The 20015-nt window shown below is 39.6% G+C and overlaps 1 protein-coding gene and 1 long non-coding RNA gene across 6 annotated transcripts in view; one reads left to right on the top strand and one right to left on the bottom strand.

The window, feature by feature from the left end:
• The window catches only part of LOC132667443 (uncharacterized), a 127607-nt gene extending 125242 nt beyond the window's left edge, over positions 1-2365 (bottom strand). For both annotated transcript variants that reach the window (XR_013555700.2, XR_009605157.3), the window contains exon 1: positions 2257-2365. This is a non-coding gene — a long non-coding RNA (uncharacterized LOC132667443). The remainder of the gene's footprint in view (positions 1-2256) is intronic.
• Positions 2287-20015, top strand: part of POPDC1 (popeye domain cAMP effector 1) — a 37971-nt gene continuing 20242 nt past the window's right edge. Inside the window, exons 1-5 of one of the 4 annotated variants that reach the window (XM_060616283.3) lie at positions 2287-2422; positions 7006-7241; positions 10190-10314; positions 13609-13796; positions 14552-14660. In XM_060616283.3, coding sequence (XP_060472266.2) covers positions 7016-7241; positions 10190-10314; positions 13609-13796; positions 14552-14660 — 648 coding nt within the window. In that variant the 5' untranslated portion in view covers positions 2287-2422; positions 7006-7015. The other 3 variants (XM_060616284.3, XM_060616281.3, XM_060616282.3) reach the window with 3 other exon arrangements.

The raw sequence follows: 20015 nt of genomic DNA, 5'->3' as shown, positions 1-20015 counted from the left end.
TTAGATGGGTTATAGTGAGGGTCTTAGGTTTCTTTCAGTCTCCTCTTTCTGTGGAACACATACTCAGAAAAAACACAGACTCTATCAAATGCCAGTTCTCAAGTCTTATGATTTTGAATCCACCACTCTTTTCATAAAAATATACAATATTTATATGATATAAATGCATTTTATATACATTATACATTTATATAAATGTATATATAAATATATATTTATATACATATATACATTATAAATATACAATATTTATATGATCTAAATGCATTTTATTGTGCAAGGTAAGGAATGAGTGTGCCCTATAGCAGATGACTCCATAACCATACCTGGAGTCTGGCCTTCCCATCTGCAAAAGGCAGAACGTGGGCTCTACTATTTTAATAAATATGTTTTTAAAGTATTATAAAAGTACCATATAATAGTCACTGAGGAAAATTTAGCAGAAGGAGAAGCAGGAGGAGGAGTGGGAGGAGTTGGAAGAAGAAGAAGGAGAGAGGAAGGAAGGGAAGAAAGGAGAAAACAATGAAAAATCACTTACAACCTAACTACTGTGAGGTAAGGAATGAAAGCATTTTAGGGTTTATCATCATGGATGCCTTGTAATATTCTACATACTCTTGTAACTTAGCCTTTTTCTATCCAACATCTTTCCATGGGAAGCAGTGTAGCTAGATATAGAAGGTGGCAGAAACTTGTAGCTATTGAACAAAAGTGTGATTGCTCTGGAACTAGTCTGCCTGGTTGATATCCTGGCTCAGCTTCTCTTTAGCTGTGTGACCCTGTGCAAACCACTCTGCCTCTCTGTTACCTCAGTTTCCCATCTATAAAATGGAGATCATAATAGCAACTATTTCTTCAGAGGGTCCATTATGAGGATACAATGGCTTAATATACCTAAACCACTTATAACAGTGCCTGGCACAAAAGTATGCTCTTTATCAAGAGACAATATTTCTTTCAATAAAGAAAGTAACTATTTTAGGCTTTGCAGAGTCATATAGTTTCTGTTGCAACTCCTTAATGCTGCCTTTGTAGCACAAAAGCAGCCATAAATGAATGAGGATGGCTGGTTTCCGAGTAAACTCTACGGACATTGACTTTGAATTCCACAAAATTTTCACACATCATGATATATTTTTCTTTTAATTTTGCCTTGACTGTTAAAAATGCAAAAGTCATTTTAGCTCATGGGCTGTACAAAACTGGACAGTGGGCTGGGCATTTAGACCACAGTTTGCCAACCTCTGTTCTATATAACTAGTTGACATTATTATATTTCTAATATTTCTACAAAAAATTTTTAAGTAGTCTCCATACCCAACATGGGGCTAAAACTCATGATCTCAAGATCAAGAATTTCAGGCTCTACTGACTGAGCCAGCCAGTCACCCCTCTACAAATTATTATTATTATTATTATTATTATTATTATTATTAGGCTGCTGAGAACAAGATTGTTTGGATGTTCTATAATTTACTTAGTTCCATATGATTAGAGTTTAGGTTATTCCCAGTGTTCTTTATTATAAGCCATCCTCCAATGCATATCCATGCAGAATCTTTGTGCACAATTATTATTGTATCTACACCTTAAAATGTATTCAGTCGTAGCTACGAAATGGCTGGCAGAGCATCTAGAAAGAAACAGACTCTGAGGAAGTAGCCTTGAAAATTAATCTTGTAGAGTTATAACAAATTTCAGACCTGCTAGAGGAGCTTTATCAGTATAATGTATATTCATATAGGTAGAACTCACTGTGTACCACATACCATTCTGAGCCTTCTACACATATTAAGTCATTTAGTCCTCAAAGCCCCCGATGAGATACAGGTGCAATCATCACTGTCATCATCATCATCACCATCCCCATGGTGCAAAAAAAGGAAACTGAAGCACAGAAAAGTTAAGCAACTTTCCAAGATCACACAGCCAGCTGGTGGTAGAGGCAGGTTTCAAACCCGGCCTGTCCAGCACTGGGACCCACGTTCTTGGACACTATGTTGCCCTGCTTCGTCACTGGAGAGATTTGGCAAGTGTGAACCTCCAGGTACTTACCTTATAATGTACCTGTGTTCTTTTTCATATTTAGATCATGTCTGGCACGCATGAACGGCCTCCTACTCTAATAATCGGCACAAATTCTGTCCCAACATGGGACACTTGGGGTGGAAACTGAAGGTCCACCTAACGGTCCTCTTTTGTCTTCCACCCCCTCCCCCATGCCAACTCTTCATCAATTTGCCCTGCATTTCTTACCCCAAATGGTTGTCCTCTATGAACAGTAAAGATTGATTGGAGCATACTTTCATATCTTGTTTTCCAGTTTATGGTCCCAAGTCTACCAACTTCACTTGTCAAATTCGGGTGGGGAGCTCCGCTTTGAGCGGAGGGCCCTGCACCGCCATGGGAGTGCAAATTTCAGGTAAGTACCCTCTTTTCTTTGAAACCAAACGTGGCTTGTGTCAAAAGTCTCTCCCGCGTGGTCCCCGCAGCAACAAGGCTGGCTTGCTCCGACCCGGGTCCCGGAGGGCGGTGTCCTGCGTCGGTGTGAGCCAACCCGCCAGCCTCCACCGCGAGGCTCAGACGCGGAGTTGCGCGCTCTCCCGGCCCTTCCTGCCGGTGCTGAGATGCGAGCGAGTGTCCCAGAAAGGAGTTATGCGTGTGGGTCGTTCGACCTGGATGGGAATGAAATTCTAGTTCTCATTTTTATCCTGATTTCTCTCCCTACTGGGATCCTACTGCTCGAGTTCACGAGTTATCCCTAAGGAGAAGAGCCACCAACGCCGCTGGTCCTAAGATGCTGCCCGCCCCCCGCCCCCCTCCACAGTGATGCCCAAACAAGGACAGAATCGAGAAGTAGAGAGGAAACGGGGAAAGAAATAAGCGGGTGTTTCAAACTGAGCACGGCGGTGCAGACGGCGGTGGAACTGGAGCAGCCCGGTGGGGAGTCGGGCCGAGGCCCCGGGCTCCGCCCGCCGGGGGGCGCCGGGGCGGCGGGCGCGTGCGCGGTGCGGCCCCAGCCCGGGCAGCCACCGTCGCGATGCCTATTTTAGTCAAAGCCGCTGCCGGCGCGGGGACCCGGCACCGGCCAAGGAGGCTCCGGACCCGCGATCTGCCGAGGCTGTCGCCTCGGGCGCCCGTCGAGCCGCCGCGTCGCCGTCCCCCGCGCCCTGCCGCTGTCGCCCCAAACTTTGGCCAGCGCCGCCCAGGTTCGGTGCCAGGGACGAGCCAGGTAAGGAGCGGGAGGCGTAGCTGCCGCCGGCTCCCCCCCGCGCGCCCGGATATTTGCAGCCTCGAGCTCCCGGGGCTAAATAGGGAAGCGAAAGTTGGATCCCTGCTCCACTGGGAGCAACTTTGTCAGCCCCCGCGGCGCTCGGGTTTTCCAGCCCGGCCGCCAGGAGCCCCGCCCTCTCCCCGGCCGGGCCCTCGTGGGGTTCCCTGGTCTCGGAAACGGCCCTTCTCCCCCTTCTGGGGTTCACGGCCACAGACCCTCAGGTGCCAGCTGCTGCAACATGGGTCTGGCAGCGCCAGCGTCCCCTGGCGCACGAGCCCCTTCCGGTGCCGGTTCCCGCGCTCTGGCCCGGGCAAGCCCTTGGTGAGCTGGGCATCTCCGCTCCCCGCTGGACTTCCGGGGCTCCGGGCCCCTAACCCACTACGACTCGTCCTCGCCCGCTGTAGGGCCGCCGCTCTCACGCGGAGGCTGCGGGCAGCCGGGCGCACCGTGTGGCCTGCCCTGGCCGGGCGCTGGGAGGGCCAGGTGGGGCGCGGTGCTCACTGAACACGCCGCGTGGCCCCGGAGTTCGGGTCAAGGAGAACAGTAGACACTGAGCGAGGTGAGCGGGTTCCCTGGGGAGAACCGATGGCTGGGGAACCCGTGAATCTCGCCACCCACCAGCGCCCTCGTTTCTGAGGCTTTGGGGAACGTGTTATTGGCCAGACACGTCCCAGAAACTGCTTGCCTTAACCCAAGAATATGTGCGAAAAGACCCTTGGCAGCGTTAATGCCCTTTGCCATTCCGAAAATGTGCAAAGGTTCGGTTCGATCCATTTACAGAATGGATTAAATCTGCCAGCACGACTTTTGTTCATTGCTGCTATCTTTTTCATTTTTGTAGTTTGGTGAAGGATTAATGTTAGTTTCACCATTTAGCTGTTTAATACTGCAGACACGTAGCTATTGAAAATCAATAGAACAACAGGACTTTACCAGAGCAGGTAATTAAGGGAATTAGACTCTGAAGAACTAATAGAAGAAAGAAGACTTCTCTTGACTCAGTCAAAATTTATCTGAACGTTTACCAATTTACCAGTCTAGCCTTCCTCCTTAGACTCATTGTCTGTAGAAGGCTAGTTCAGTGTTAACGACTTAAATCCATTAAAAGTGATCAAAAGAAGCTGAAACCAGTAAGGTCTAATCAATATTATTGACAACAGGTAACTGGCATTTCAAAATTGATGTAAAGATAAATGCACAAATAAATTGTATAATAAATGTATTATACAATGTTATTCTATAAGCTATAATACATACAGAAAATTTAAAAATATACACTTTAAATAAGGTGTGGAGCATCAAAATATGTTGTCGGGTGATCCCACCTTTTAAAAATTCCTGTTATTTTTCTGATTCTTGCATCAGTGGATCATAGTTTTCCTATTATTGCTCTTGGAGCAGAAGTTGGTACTTTTATTGCCACCTGAAGAACTTTTAAAAGCCTGAAATTGAGCTAGTTGGCATTACAGGTATAATTGGGTGGATATGAGGGGGAATATGTCTTAACTAACTTATTATATAAATGTGTATTAGAGCCTCAGGCTATTAAAACTTGAAAGTGTTTCAAAGTCCATCTAGTCCAGCCGCCTCTGTTCCCAGGAAGAGGCAGACCCAAGCAGCGGAAATGACTTTCCCCTGACTTCTGTGGCTCCCCAGGGCTTTTGGTATAGAACCTGACTCTCTTAGTCCCAGGAACACTGGACACTTTCCTGTCTTTACTTCTAAGGTTTGGGGAGACTGAAAATGATTTCTAAAAGTGTTTGTCATGTTTGTGTCCCTTCTGTATGGCTTTCAGCTCTGGCATTCTCTACAGAATCTAGGCCTTGGGTATACATAGATGAATATGACAACACCCCTGCCTCATAGAGAGCACAGGGTAGTTAGAAAAGCAAATAGGACAATGGAGGTGGAAGCCATAGAAATGTACTTATTAGGGGCGCCTGGGTGGCTTAGTTGGTTGAGCATCTGACTTTGGCTCAGGTCATGATCTCACAGTTTGTGGGTTCCAGCCCCATGTCAGGGTCTGTGCTGACAGCTCAGAGCCTGGAGCCTGCTTCGGATTCTGTGTCTCCCTCTCTCTCTGCCCCTCCCCCGCTTGTGCTCTGTCTCTCAGTCTCTCAAAAATGAAAAAACATTAAAAAAAAAAAAAAAGAAATGTGGTTATTAGTTTAGGTAATGCTAATGCATAAGCAGACCTTGACACTAGCTTATGAGTGATAGAGGACCTTTAATTTCATTCTCCCTCCTGCGGAAATTATAGGATTAATTCTGATTTGGTCTTAAAAGCAAACGTCATATAAATGGAATTATTCAAATAATCATGCCCCCAATAGACTTATATTTTTGTTGATTCAAACATTTGGAAAGTAGTTGGACTTTTGTGGTTTCTTTCCTTTTTGCAGAAAATCAACATCTAAGTCAACTATTTCTCTTATATTTTTGAACTATGTCAGAATTGTATGAAGAGATCTTTAATTGACTTGATCATTTCATTCATAGTTTGTAATGCGTGTATGTTTTTTTATCATCTTAACGAATGTAGAATTCCTTCAGATTTGTCTAATAACATCCTTTCAGAATGCCCAACCTATACCAATTAATTATTCTACCACCTAAAACCTGTACTTTGGTATGATAAAAAAAAAATGATTGGAAATGTATGGCTAATTATATGACCTTATTTTGGAAAGAAATACTTATCATTAGAATGAAAGTTAAAGATATTTTTGGTTCCCATTTGGAATTCTATTTCTGAAACAGGATAATTAATATAATCTGTAAACCTACATGGTTTTTGTCAGGGACCAATTTGTATAACTAATAATAGGTAAAGTTTTTTAAGTACCAGAGAAGGAGGACAGGTAATTTAGTCAGGAAATAGTGCCACTTTGTGTTAAGGTTTATGTAAGCATGTGTAAAATGTATACTCTTTGAAATGTATTTGCTATAGATTTTTACATTAAATGGTTGAAAGAATGTTCATTACCTCTCCTACATAGAAGTAAACCAGAAGTTTACTACTTTTTAATTTGTGATGTGCTATCAAGTAGAGTTTTTATGGGAAAGAAAGTAGAGACTTAAACTGGACGATGAAAGGAGTAAATATTATATCTGTGTATGTATAAGTGATTAGTAATGTATTTATTATGTGCATATAGGATAATATGGAATGTATATGTGTATGATATAATGACTTAATGACAGTTAAAAATAGAGCCTCCTCAATATCCTAAGCCTTCAAATAAAAGATATGAGAGTGTTAATTTTTTGGAAACTATTTAAAAAATCAGTTTTTCCATTTACCTTTTCTGTGTTCAGAATCAGTGTCATAGTGGGAATGTGATAGAAAACTTTGTAATTGCTATGGTTTATGAATATTGGTGATTGCCTTTTAGACAAATTAATTCCTCATTCCTCTCTCCCCACCATGTATGTCTATATACAGATATACATATCAGTGAATAGTTGTGCACTATGCTAAATATTTTATATATTTCATTTCATCTTAGTAGAAAGTTAAATGAGGTATTATCATCATTTAACAGATAAAGAAATGGATATACTTAGTGTGTGACTGGTGGGGTTCAAACCTGGCTTTAATTCATAAGTACCAAAGAAGTCTATTTACCAATATTTAGTTCACAGAAATAATTTTGATATAATACCTATAGGGGTAGTAAGATACAGCTGCCATTTTTTATGATTGTCCTTTTGTTTCTTTGTTTTTACAGAGTTTTCAAGATGAATTATACCGAGTCAAGCCCATTGACAGAATCAACTGCAATAGGTTTTACACCTGAGTTAGAAAGTGTCATACCTGTGCCTTCCAATGAGACCATATGTGAAAACTGGAGAGAGATACATCATCTAGTTTTTCATGTAGCAAATATTTTTTTCACAATTGGGTTGGTTATTCCAACTAGTCTTCATCTTCATATGATACTTCTTAGGGGGATGTTAACTATAGGTAAGATACCTGACTGAGATGTATTTAAGTTCTCTATAACTGGCATCAGATGGGCTCAGTGTTGGGGACTTCAGACTGTTCCTTGTCAGGTCTGTAGCATACCAGAAATATAAATCTTTGTCAGCAAATAAGCAGTACGTGTATCAGGTAACTTGCAAGGTAGGCCTTTACATGCCATATCTTTCCATATTTATTTTATATAAGACCATGTATGTTTTCTATGTTGTTAGATTTTCCAGGTGTCAAAAAACCCATTTGTATATAGAAGTGTGGACTTTGGAGCAGACTGCGTAATTCAAATCCTGATTCCACCACTTGCTAACTGTGTAACTAGGGCAGGTGTTTAAACCTTTCTACTCCTCAGTTTCCCATGTGCCAAATAAGGGTAAAAATAATACTACCCCCTAGAGTTGTTGGAAGAATTAAACGAGTGTGTGTGTGTGTGTGTGTGTGTGTGTGTGTGTGTGTGTTTGTGTGTTTGTGTAAGAGTGTGTGTGTGTGTGTGTGTGTGTGTGTGTGTGTGTGCGATATTTGACTTATAACAGGCCTGGGACATAGTAAGTACTATCCAGTCGTAAGCACTATTATTTGAATAGGCTTTTACTTATTACCTATAATGCAACACTGGAAACAAAAGCAGTTTCCTAGACACAATAGTTCAAATAAAACTTTTGAGGGAGCTCCAATAATCCTGATGAAGCAGGTTAAACAGATTCACATCAAAATACCAGAACAATTGAATTTATTATTTCAGGCAGTGATTTTTGACAAATTACTCTCTGTGTGATTATTTCCTTGATGATTGTTTTATTCAGATGCATTTTTGAGCACCTGTAATGTGTCAGGTAAAGACTGAAGAAGGCAGTGTCCATTTTTGAAAAAGATACTTTTGGGGGGCTGGGAGACACAGATGGACAGTCACGTGTGAGGTGTTGGAGGCTGTGATGCACATGTGCACCCAGTGCCAGGGAGAAACGGAGAGGGTGACAGCCTCAGCAGGAAGGTGGAGCAAGGTCACACTGTGGAGATGACATTGGAGCTGGCTTTTGGAAGATGAACAGGATTTCTCTGAGTGTGAGTGTGTGTGGTATCCAGGAAAAGGCACAGAAGAGAGGGAAGTTCATCATATCTAGGGGGAGTGGAGAGTAGCTCATTATGCCTGAAATACGTGAAAAATTACAAGGAATGGTCAAAGTAAAGCCTAGAAACAAGAGACAGGCTTCCAGTTATGGAATGGATAAGTTATGGGAATAAAAGGCATAGGGAATATCGTCAGTGATACTGTAATAATGCTGTGTGGCAACAGATGGCAGCTACACTTATGGTGAGCACAGCAAAACATATATAGGTGTAAACGTGTTGAACCACTATGTTATACGCCTGAAACTAATGTAACATTATGTGTCAACTACACTCAAAGTAGGTAGATGATAGATAGATAGATAGATAGATAGATAGATAGATAAAATAAGAGGCTGGAAGGGAAGCCAGAAGGTGGCCTGTGGGCTTCTGTGGCTGTAACCTCTGAGTAAGGCAGGGATTGCAGCAGGCATTGCAGAGTGTTGAATGAAAAACAAAACCAAACCACACCCTGCAAAAAAGGCAAAAGCTAATTATAAATTTTAAGACACAGTTCTAGAGGTGGACGGCCAAGGAGATCATCTAGTCCGACACTTAATAAACAAAGAGACCTGGAGAAGTTAACTGACTCATCCAAAATTAAGATGGAGAGAACGTGGCTAACCCAGGACTGTAATTCAGATCCTCATGTTCCCAGTCAGCTGAAGCATTATGCTTCCCTGTCTTCTTTAAGTAATAGTATTTTAAAATTCAACAACACTTGCTATGAAATATTTTTTAAAGAACTTATGAAGTTTTACATTTGGGCCTATTCAGGTGTCCCAAATCATTATGATGAAATAAAAATTGCAAATGATCAACTTTTTAATGCGAGTGTTTAGCTTTTATGTGCGTATATGTTGTTGATATATTTGTATCATATTGATCGTTTTTTTTTCAAATTATATATTGACTCTCCCACCATCCATCGAGCAAAAGAAAATGGGTATTCTTCCTAAATTAAGAGAATTGATAAGAAAAAGCAAGATTTCCACAGGTGAATGGAAAATCATCAAGTGAAAATTTACATGGTTAAATATTTGGTAAAATATTCAGGCTCACCAATAATCATGGAAATGCAAAATTATATAGAATATATAATTCCTCACTCTCAAATGAAGAGACTTCAAATTTTGTAATATTGTCAACTTAATAGTAGCATTCCTAACGAGTAGGATTGCAAACGTCTATATACCTTTGAGAAGCAATTCTTTAGTCTCATCAAAAGCTGTGAAGTTCATTTCCTTGACTTACTGTTAGGTAATCCACCCTAAGAAAATAGTAAACAAAACAAAAAAACACATCAATTTTTAATGTATAAATATGTTTTGGCGATGTATCAAAAATTACACCCCCAAAATCTCATCTATTTACCAGTTGGAAATGCTTAGATAAATTAGGATTTAGTCAGTTACAGTCGTTGAAAACTATGTATATGAAGAGTTTTAACAAAATAGGGAAATTACCACAGTAAGCAAAATAAGTTAAAGAGTGGGTTTTAAAATTTTATAGACAGTAGGTTTGCCATCAGGTAAAAATGTATCAACACTGTAAAGAAGTATAAAATATCGACAGTGTTTTTTTTTTAAGTAGTAAAATTATGGGGGTTTTCCCCTTTAAAAATATTTGCTATATAAATTTTCCACAATAGAGCACATTTTCCTTTTGTGGTAACAAGACAAAAAACAAAATGGAAGTTAATGTGATGTTTGGCTTAGGTAGTTCTAAAATGTGCTTGATTATATTTGTATACAGAGGATAAAAAATTTATTAATCTACATACTGGTGCTATGCCAATCATCTAACATGTTAACTTTGTTATTCAACAGGATGTACCCTTTATATTGTCTGGGCCACTCTCTACCGATGTGCCTTGGATATCATGATCTGGAACTCTGTGTTCCTGGGTGTCAACATTTTGCATCTGTCCTATCTTTTGTACAAGAAAAGACCGGTAATGACTAAAATTAATTAATTAGGAAGAGATTTTATTTTATTTTATTTTTAAAATTGATTTAGTTATTTTGAGAGAGAGAGAAAATGACTACACATGTGGTGGAGCGGGGCAGAGAGAGAGGGGGAGAGAGAAAATCCCAAAGCAGGCTCTGCACTGACAGCTGGGCTCAGTCTCTCAAACTTTGGTCTCATAAACCATCAGATCATGACCTGAGCTGAAACCAAAGGCCAGACGCTTAACCAACTGAGCCACCCAGGCACCTCTTAAGGAAGGGATTTTAAAGCCAAAAAGCTTTTAAAATGCTTTGTTCAGACTTAAGAATGAACATCTAACATCTTTGGTCCCTTTAATATCATTTCTCTGATTTTGTTTATATATAAAGTGAAATATTTGAATACCATGAAATTTGTTTTACATAGGAGTTTTTAAAATTCTTTAAATCATTAAGGCAATTTAGACATCAGAGAACATGTCCATATTCTCCGTCATTTTAGTCCTATAACTTCATTATTTCTTTTGTCTATTGACACTCAAATGTCACCTGGAAATATCTTTGCCTAGTTGTAAAATCAACTATAGGCAACTGCCTTGAAAATACTAATGATTTACAAATAGTTCGTGCTATTTTTTATTTTTATTTTTTTTTAAGTGTATTTATTTATTTTGAGAGAGAGGGAGAGTAAGAGAATTCCAGGCAGGCTCCACACTGTCAGCACAGAGCCCAATGTGGGGCTTGACCTCACGGAACTGTGAGATCATGACCTGAGCTGAGATCAGGAATCAGATGCTTAACTGACTGAGCCACCTAGGCACCCCTCATGCTATTTTTTTTAAATATAGTGACTTTATTTTTTTTCGTTACCCCAAAATACTCATTTAAGGAAATTGACATTTGGGGAGGGTGATGCCAAAACACTATATTTAGCTTTAGTATTTAACTTTTTTTTCCCAATTCTGATTTATCTTGTGTTTCCTTGGTCATTCTAAGACAAAGAGATGTAAATAGAATTAAGAAAACATCATGGCTCCTAGAAATCACTCCATACGTGTTTACTAACTATTCAAATTACACATAATTATCCAGTAAGGTAAAAGATACAGCACTTGTACGTGTTCGAAGCCAGACTTGCACACAGAAAACTATTCCAAAACAAGACATTTCACAGGAAATTATAATTTGAATGATACAGATGCTGTATATAATAGGCATTCTACTAGACTGTAACCTCATCGTCATTGTGACCCAGTCTGTTTTGCTTACCATATTAGGTTTCTCGAAGTTATCCTGTGTAATACACAATCTGAAAATCTCAGTGACAAATAACAGTGACAGGTGTTTTGTTTTGTTTTGTTTTTTCCTCACGCACCTTATACGTGGACTCTGGCAGTTGTGTGTCAGTTGTGATTCTGCTCTGTGGCTTCATCTCAGAGTCTCTGCTGAAGCACCAGATTCCGTTTAGATATACATTCTCATAGCAGAGAGAAAAGTATGAGAGAACAAAAGAGAAATACCCGGTGTCTCTTAAAACCTCTGCTCAGAAGGAGCATATGTCACCTTTGCTCACATTTCATTGGCTAAAGCAAATGACGTGGCCAAGGGTGATAATGTGGGAATAGGTTGGGGTAAGGGGATGGATAATCCTTTTACAGGGGATGGGAGCAGCACATAGTTGGAAACAATAACATCATCTGCCACCTTACTGTTGTATTCCATGTGTCTGTCAACCATGATTGTCGCATAACAAGTGCTCAAAAAAATATTTGATGAGTGAGTGCTTTCACAAGAATTAAGAAGGCTTCATGAAGGAATTGGGACTTGAGCTAACACTTGCAGAATGACCAGATGATGAATATGAGTCAATAGATTTGTTTAGTTCATGTGTTCATTGCTATACCACGTTGGCTACCATGTATCCTGAAAGTGGGACGTATTTGTGACTAAATTATCTTAAACACTCGTTACTAGATCTCTGAAGTAGAGGAGGTAGATGGTAGTAATAGAGTTGTAATTTCTGAATACCAGAACTTGTTGGAACCCCAAGTTCTGAACATAAGGTAGTAGCATCAAGTAACACATTCACACAGTATCTGTGCTTTTGTGTCTTCTCAGATTATAAACTTATGTTTTTGAAAAATGTAAATTCTGTTTCTTTGTTGAAATGGAACATGACAAGAGCATCACAAAGGCTATAGTGACATCTGAGTGGCTCTCATCAGCCAGGTCTATAAGCTCCATGTTGCGTCTGCCGTAGATTTCTTGGGGATGGATGATCATTTGAACCCCAAAGTTCATTCACATGCTTTACAGTTTTCCCAGACTAATGCTGGGCCCAAATACAGGGTGTGATCTGGGTCTTGACTGACAGCAGAGGTGACTGAGCCGTTTTGCTCTTCCCTTTTTTTCTCTAGTAGTCGGAGTTAATTGGCGGGTTCTCCATTCTACAAAGTATTTTAGCTTAGGATGAAATTGCTACACTGAAACCCTTTTACTGTCTTCACTTTGCTTCAGAATAAATAAATCAGAAGCAATGATTGCAGCTGTGAATATTTGTTCTCCTATGCTGATGCATTAAATAATACATATAGATAAAATGCTTACTGTATGTATTTTCATAAATTTTTTTTCTGTGTTGGTTCCTATTTAGTGTGTTTCTCTTTTTTTGCTATAATATTTAAAAGTTCATGTAATTTCTTTCTGTGAAACAGCTGTTATAAAGACAAAAAGGTTTTGTGTTGGGGCACCTGGGCGGCTCAGTCGGTTAAGCGTCCGACCTCGGCTCAGGTCATGATCTCACAGTCCGTGAGTTCGAGCCCCGCGTCGGGCTCTGTGCTGACAGCTCAGAGCCTGGAGCCTGTTTCAGATTCTGTGTCTCCCTCTCTCTCTGACCCTCCCATGTTCATGCTCTGTCTCTCTCTGTCTCAAAATAAATGTTAAAAAAAAAAAAAAAAAAAAAGGTTTTGTGTTATTTACAGGAAGTGCTAAGATTGGGAAGGTACATGTTGTGATAACATGCAAAACATCCCCAGCCGCTTTCCAGCGCCTAGGAGGAGATGTGATCAATAGTGCAAATCTTTTCCATATGCTCTTGGAGTTGTTTAACTGCAAAAGTGCCCTTTTAGCATCTAAACTTATGTCACCACTTAGTCTCTGTATAAGATTCCATGTACTGAAATACAGGGCCATGGTGTTTGTTGAAGACGTGTTTACTCTCAAAACCGTACTGAGACTGCAGAAGCCAATGTTTCAGTGTTGCTGCGTTACTACAGCATGTGGTCATTGCTGCGTTTCAGGTAAAGATTGAAAAGGAACTCAGTGGCATCTATCGCCGATTGTTCGAACCACTCCGTGTGCCTCCAGATTTGTTCAGAAGATTAACTGGCCAGTTTTGTATGATCCAAACCTTAAAAAAGGGCCAGGCTTATGCTGCAGAGGATAAAACCTCCGTTGATGACCGTCTGAGTATTCTCCTGAAGGGGAAGTAAGTGCTCTATGGAAATTGAAATGTCCAGTTTGCCCTAAGTCTTCTCATGTCCCCTGGGAAGGGAATGACTAGAGAGGAATGATACCAGCTAATGGAGGAAACGGTCGCAGAGTTTTTTGGTGCTGAAATTCCATTTTACAACTGCGTTTTAGAATACTACAGAGCAACGTGTTAGAGTTACATAGAATTGACTACTCCAGTTCTTGTTGATGTTAAGATTTTCAGTTGTGAATATTCTGAACCCCGACTGACCCTTTTTTAAAGTTAACGAATCAAAATTGACGTAGGCTTAAGTTGGGCATTAAACTTCCAAAAGCTTGTGCGTGTTTCAGAGGTGATTTGATTATTTTTTGAATATCACAAAAATATAACTTCTAGAAATATCAGTCTTCTGGGGAGAGAGCCAGTGTGTATTTTTCTGGCATAATTATTAATACCAATCCTTTCCTTCTCAAAAATATCTGAGTTTGAGTGATAAATTTATGGCCACTCCAGCTAAACAAGCAGTAATAACTATTGGAAGGCATGTGTGTGTTCAGTACTGGAACCTGTCCTTTTTTTTTTTTTTTTTTTTTTTTCTTGTTGATGAAATTTATTTTGAAGTAAATATTTATGCGTTTCAGAAAGTGCTTTTAATTGTGTCTGTCATCTTTGGAGTCTTTAAAACTTTAGTACAAAATACTATAAGATTAAGGATCATCATGTTATTTATGAAATATTATGCATATATTAACATGAATTTCTGTTATCAGAATGAAGGTTTCCTATCGAGGACATTTTCTGCATAACATTTACCCCTGTGCCTTTATAGATTCACCAGAATTTAGATCAACTCAGATGCACAAAGGCGAAAAATTCCAGGTATGTGTTGGCATGATTTTTAAGAAGATTGGAGCTAGTTCATGTCTCATTCAAAATCTGAAGGATATTACTAGAAAAGTGATTAATTGAAAATAAAAGATTATCATATGGTATATATTGCATGATCCCATTTTTGTGGAACTTAAACAAAATAGTGCCTATACATGCATTAAGAGCTCTAGAAAGATATATCCTACTTTGGGCATAGTGTTAACACTGTTACTTCTGGGTTGTGAGTTTGACTACTTTTTTTTATTTTCTTCCTTTTTGTTTCTTTGAATTTTTATAACTTTTCATAGAAAACATCGAGTGCTTTGATTATGAGAAAAAAGGAAAATATCAGTTGTGGATAATCAGTGTTTCCAAAACACGTAATTGGTTAAAATTTTATTGGGAAAAAAGAGAAACTGGCTTTGCCCTAGAGATATCCTGTTAATCCTTATGAAATAACCTAGTCACTTTACAATTTCATATTTAATGAATATTTTAGGGACAAAGGATGAAGTTCTTCATAGTTAAAAATTGTTCCATTATGTGGCAGTTTGTTTTCATCCTTTCTGTAAGTGTCCAGCCCTCCTATTTTATTCCCCTCTTGATTGATAGGAAAGTAACCAGGAAAACGGGTGAGAGTATCCTTTGATCTTAGCCTCTAGATAAATTGCGGAATAGGGATGCTTATGAGCAAGAGGGTGAATCTATATAGGCAGGAAATGGAATAGAAGGGATGTTATCACCTGAGGGAGGAAATGTCAGTGTTTCTTGATGACCAGTATTATTTTTGAGTTTCATTTTGAGACTGTACAATTTGGGAGACCACATGGAGATAAAAGGGAAAATTTACAGACATACAGTTTACTTTATATACAATGGCCTCAGCCCTGCCCCACTCTCATTCTGCCTGAGTAACAGGTCTGCATAACCACACAACTTGGTACAGTTATATGTATTTACTGCAAGGTCTCATATAAGTTCATTAAGTGGGTGTAGTACTGTTCCCAAACTGGCTGAGCTTAAGATACAGAAGTAGAAAGCTAATGCTATATCGTGGCTTCCCGAATTTACACTCTCACCTTGTGTTTGTGAGGGTCAGCTGTGCACTGAGACTTAAATGTTCTTACTGTATCTTTAATCACCACCATCTACAAATGAATGCAGGGCCACTTATTTCTTCTCTCCTTCTTTCGTCTGCCCTTATTACATTTCTTCTTCCAAAGCCCGCTTATCTGTGTATTTATCTGTTTCATCCATTTCTCTGTGTATAGTAGCAAGTGGTATTACACAGTGACTCAGTCTCATTATACCCTGAAGAGACTGGGATTTGGCGAGGGGGTGGAAACTGAAACCCATTTGTTTCTAGAAGCAAATGCTCCCTGAGAATCCAGGGATATGAACATGTACTATCTTTTCCACTGGACTTCAAGTTATATTTTAATTAAGTTAACAAAAAAAGGAATTCTAATCCCTAGCTACAGTTTCATCTTGGGGACCAGGGACTAGGATTTGCTAGCTGAGAAATGTTCCTGATAATTGCTGTGAAGATTCCAAAATATGACCAAAACCGAGGTACTGTAGCTGGTAAAGGATATTATTCAGCCTTTCCAACACCAGTCATCTCTTGTCTGCATGGAATGTGGTGTGGCATTTTCTGATTGGTCAATGGAAAGAAATTACTGTAGCATCATGGAAACTGTGCCCTGTACAATTGGAGCAGACTCCATCATAAGAAGCCCTCGGGAGAGATTGTATTTTGATTGTTTACGAAATGTTCCCTTTGGCAGATACTCAAGAGTAAATATAGCTGCTGCACATCTGTGTAGGAGTATATAGTGCCTCTTTGTGAAGCAAGTTCCCAGAGGAACTTTGCTGCAACCTCTCACTACCTGTGCCCATAGCAGAGGACATTTGAGAGTGTCAGTGGTCAACTTCTCCACCTACATGCTTTTTTCCTGCTAATCTCATTTTTCTTTAAATCTGAACCATTAAAAGTATCCTGACAAAGGTGCTACTTCCCTCAAATTTGTATTTCTTAAAATGCGTCGTTGGTAGGGGTACTACCAAAGTACCTTTCACTAAGGTGAAAGGGGAAAAGAAAGGCAAGTGGACCCAATGTCTATCTCTTGAGATTGCACAGAAAAATGTTATTTGGGTACACGTGTGACGCTTGTGACAGACACAGTGACAGGGATGAGAAACAGGTTCTGAACTCACAGGTACTCGACAGATGCTTACAGCCATTATGTACTTACACACCAAAGTTGCTGCTTAGAACTATTGATAGAATCTTGGGTATCTTTCTTATAAGAGGTAGAGGTCGTCTTTTGTGTTTGGTTTCTTTCTCTTTCTGCAGTTGCTTTATATCAAGTGAGCTTTACCATTTTCACATTTATCTTTTGTGTTCTGTGTCCCACTATTGCTTTGCTGTAGTCGGTTGCATGTCCTGTGCTGGGAAGCCTGAAAATCAAAGCTTTATTGACTTGAAGGGAAGGAGGATGTCTTGGAGATCGAAGCCTTTGTGAAATAAAGGAACACTAAATTTTTACCTGTATTTAAATCAAATCTTATTGTATTAAGTAAATCTTTTGGTTAAGCTGTGAAGCAATTTGCTCTGCGAGCTTTGACTCTACTGTATTTTGGTGCTCATGAGAACTCTGAGCATTGGCTGAACAGACCAGTCCTACGACATTTTCATGTTCCTGATGTGTGAAATGTGATACAATACATGAAGAATATAACACATTCTCCCCTGAGAATATTCATCCATCATATTGTCTGACTGCGGTTTCCAATTGTGGCACATTCGGCAATTCCCTCAGACACCCTTGTTCTTGTGTAATGTGAGGGTGTACAGTCTAAAGTGAGGGACAGGCCTAGTGCCTTGAAATAATCAGGGCAAACCCAACTGAAAACACTTAGTCCAATTCTCTCCCTGAAAGCAATCCCTTTGTATCTTCCATTGCCCTGTTTGCTTTTATTTCTTCACAAGAACTGAAGCATGGCACTGCTGAGGTGCCCTAATGACTTAAGAAGCAAATTTATTTTATGGAAGCTTTAAAAAATCTTATATTGCTTTATAGAAATTCCTCATTAAAATATGTTTTACTTGGCTCTTGTGACAGGAAATCATTAAACACAAATGTCTATTTGGCAGAAATGAAGCATCAGCCATCATGTAAAATGACCTCAGTCAATATACTAACTACCCGCATCCAATTAAATGCCTTTGCTTACAGATCTGTAAGTCACTCATACATTCTCTAGGTATAGCTTATTATTTGAATAGTGTTATTAAGTCTAAATTTAATAACAATGTAAACAGGTTCATAGTATTTTTCAACCAGCAGTAAGAAATGTATTTGCTAAGCAAATGATAGTATCAGAAGTGTCATTGCCTCAGTGGGAACTTGAGGTTATTGGAATGGTTGAGAAGAAGTTAAATGTATTAAACATCACCTGGGTACAATTCCTTTGTCTTCTCTTGGATGACTTCCAACTCCTCTTTTAACTTCTTCCCCCACTGCACATGAATTATGTTTTCCAAAGTCCGGATGACCTCTTTGCCAAACGAAGGCACCTCCAACTCCTAACCCTTTCTCCAGTGCTCAGTTGCAGGGCTGTGCTACAGTGAGTACCATTGTCCACCCTTCTCTAATTACTCCTGTGGAATATTATTTAGTTGCCCTCCATTTATTTACCCATCTCTTAGTGTTTCTGGGAACTCCTCAGTACTGGCTTGACCTTATACTTCTCTTATAACTCTTCTTTTTTTTTTTTTGTCACATATCTTTACATATCATTAGCTGCCTCCACTAGAGTGTAGGCTTCATGACATTGTGTTCAACTGTTGTTTGTATGAGGAACTCTTGATGGGCTCTGAGCCGACCCTGTGGTCACTTAACAAAATTACTTTCAATGTGATTGTGTTCATAAATACTGGACACATTGGGTAGGGTTTAGTCTGGTGGGAAAATCATGTCAGGGCTGGAAATCAGAAGTACTCACTTCATCACTAGGTAACGTGCTCATGAATAAGTTTTTTGGGTCTTCTCATCTGGCATCTGAAAAATGAAGAAGAATGTTACTTGCTTATCCGAAAGACAATTTTGAGGATCCACTTATAGATGTAAAAGCACCTAAATGTTTAAAAGTACAATGCATGTATAAAGTGAGTGGTATTATGTGTGACTGTCATTCCCTGGAGATTCTCTACCACTTTCCCCGGTTGTGTATTTGTCAAAACACTTAGTGTCACCTGAGGGTATCATATTTCTTTATTTATTTCCCAGGGCAAAGATCTTGTCTTTCTTGTTCACGTCGTAATGTCAGTGCCTTTAACAGTGTCTAGCATAAAGTAAGTACGTAATGCACATTGAAAGAAAGGGTAGAATTTAGTGTCTCACAGAGTCATAGAGTTGGTAATGCATTTCTTCAATTCAAATGTATTGGGTTTTTGGAGATTCCTGCTTTTAATATAATAAATAAATGCAAATTTTTTTTCTAGGAATATTGACCCATTTTTTAAAGTAACTAAACCCTCCAATTTGCTAAAGGTCAAATTTCAGCTATTAGTATTAGTTGAGAAGCTGGGTTTTCCATTTTCTATCTTAGTAGACATAAATACCACCTCATCACCAAAATATGCTTAATTTTATGACAAACCAAGGGGAAATTGGAAACATTTGCTCTGATGCTCAGGTATGATTTCATGTCAATTCAAAAACCCTTTATTAATTGACCTGGACAGGCATTGGGTTTAATGTTGAGGATATAAAAATAGTTGTTGCCTTCAACACTATTTGTGTTCATTTGTTAATTTCTTCATATAATAAATGTATACTGAGCACCACTCTGTGTTGGACGCTGGGCATTCAGACATGAAGATGCATAGTCCCTGCCCTCAGAGTGCCTGGCGGAGACAGATGTGTCCACAGATGAGTGTGGGTTCGGTGATATGAGTGCCCCATGAAGCTCAGAGGAGGAGTACTAACTGATGGAAGGGGACTGCCATGGGGGGATGGGCTTCCTGACACTGAGGTGTGAGGGCTTAACCCCTCACTCTGGAGAAAGGATTTATTTAAAGAAACTTGAGCTGTATGTAGTGCAGTTACAGTGTTTCCCACTTTGCTGTGGAACAATGCTCAAGAACAAGGTATGGTTTCCCGATACCCTGGAGCTAGCCCTGAAAGGTCACACTCGAGAATTACCTCTGACACAAGGACCCAGAGAAGAACCCTCAGTAGCCATATTCCGCAGTAACAACCTGGACCCTAAAACCAATTCACAGGACTCTGTTTTCTCATTCACTAGTATTTGTTTGCAGAGTTGGCTAGGCGGGATATCTTTCATCTGTAACTTGCC

Source organism: Panthera onca, chromosome B2 (genome assembly GCF_046562875.1).
Source record: "Panthera onca isolate mPanOnc1 chromosome B2, mPanOnc1 haplotype 2, whole genome shotgun sequence".
Classification (NCBI taxonomy): Eukaryota; Metazoa; Chordata; class Mammalia; order Carnivora; family Felidae; genus Panthera; species Panthera onca.
The sequence above is the reverse complement of the archived record's forward strand: the minus strand, read 5'-3'. Positions and strand labels throughout refer to the sequence as shown.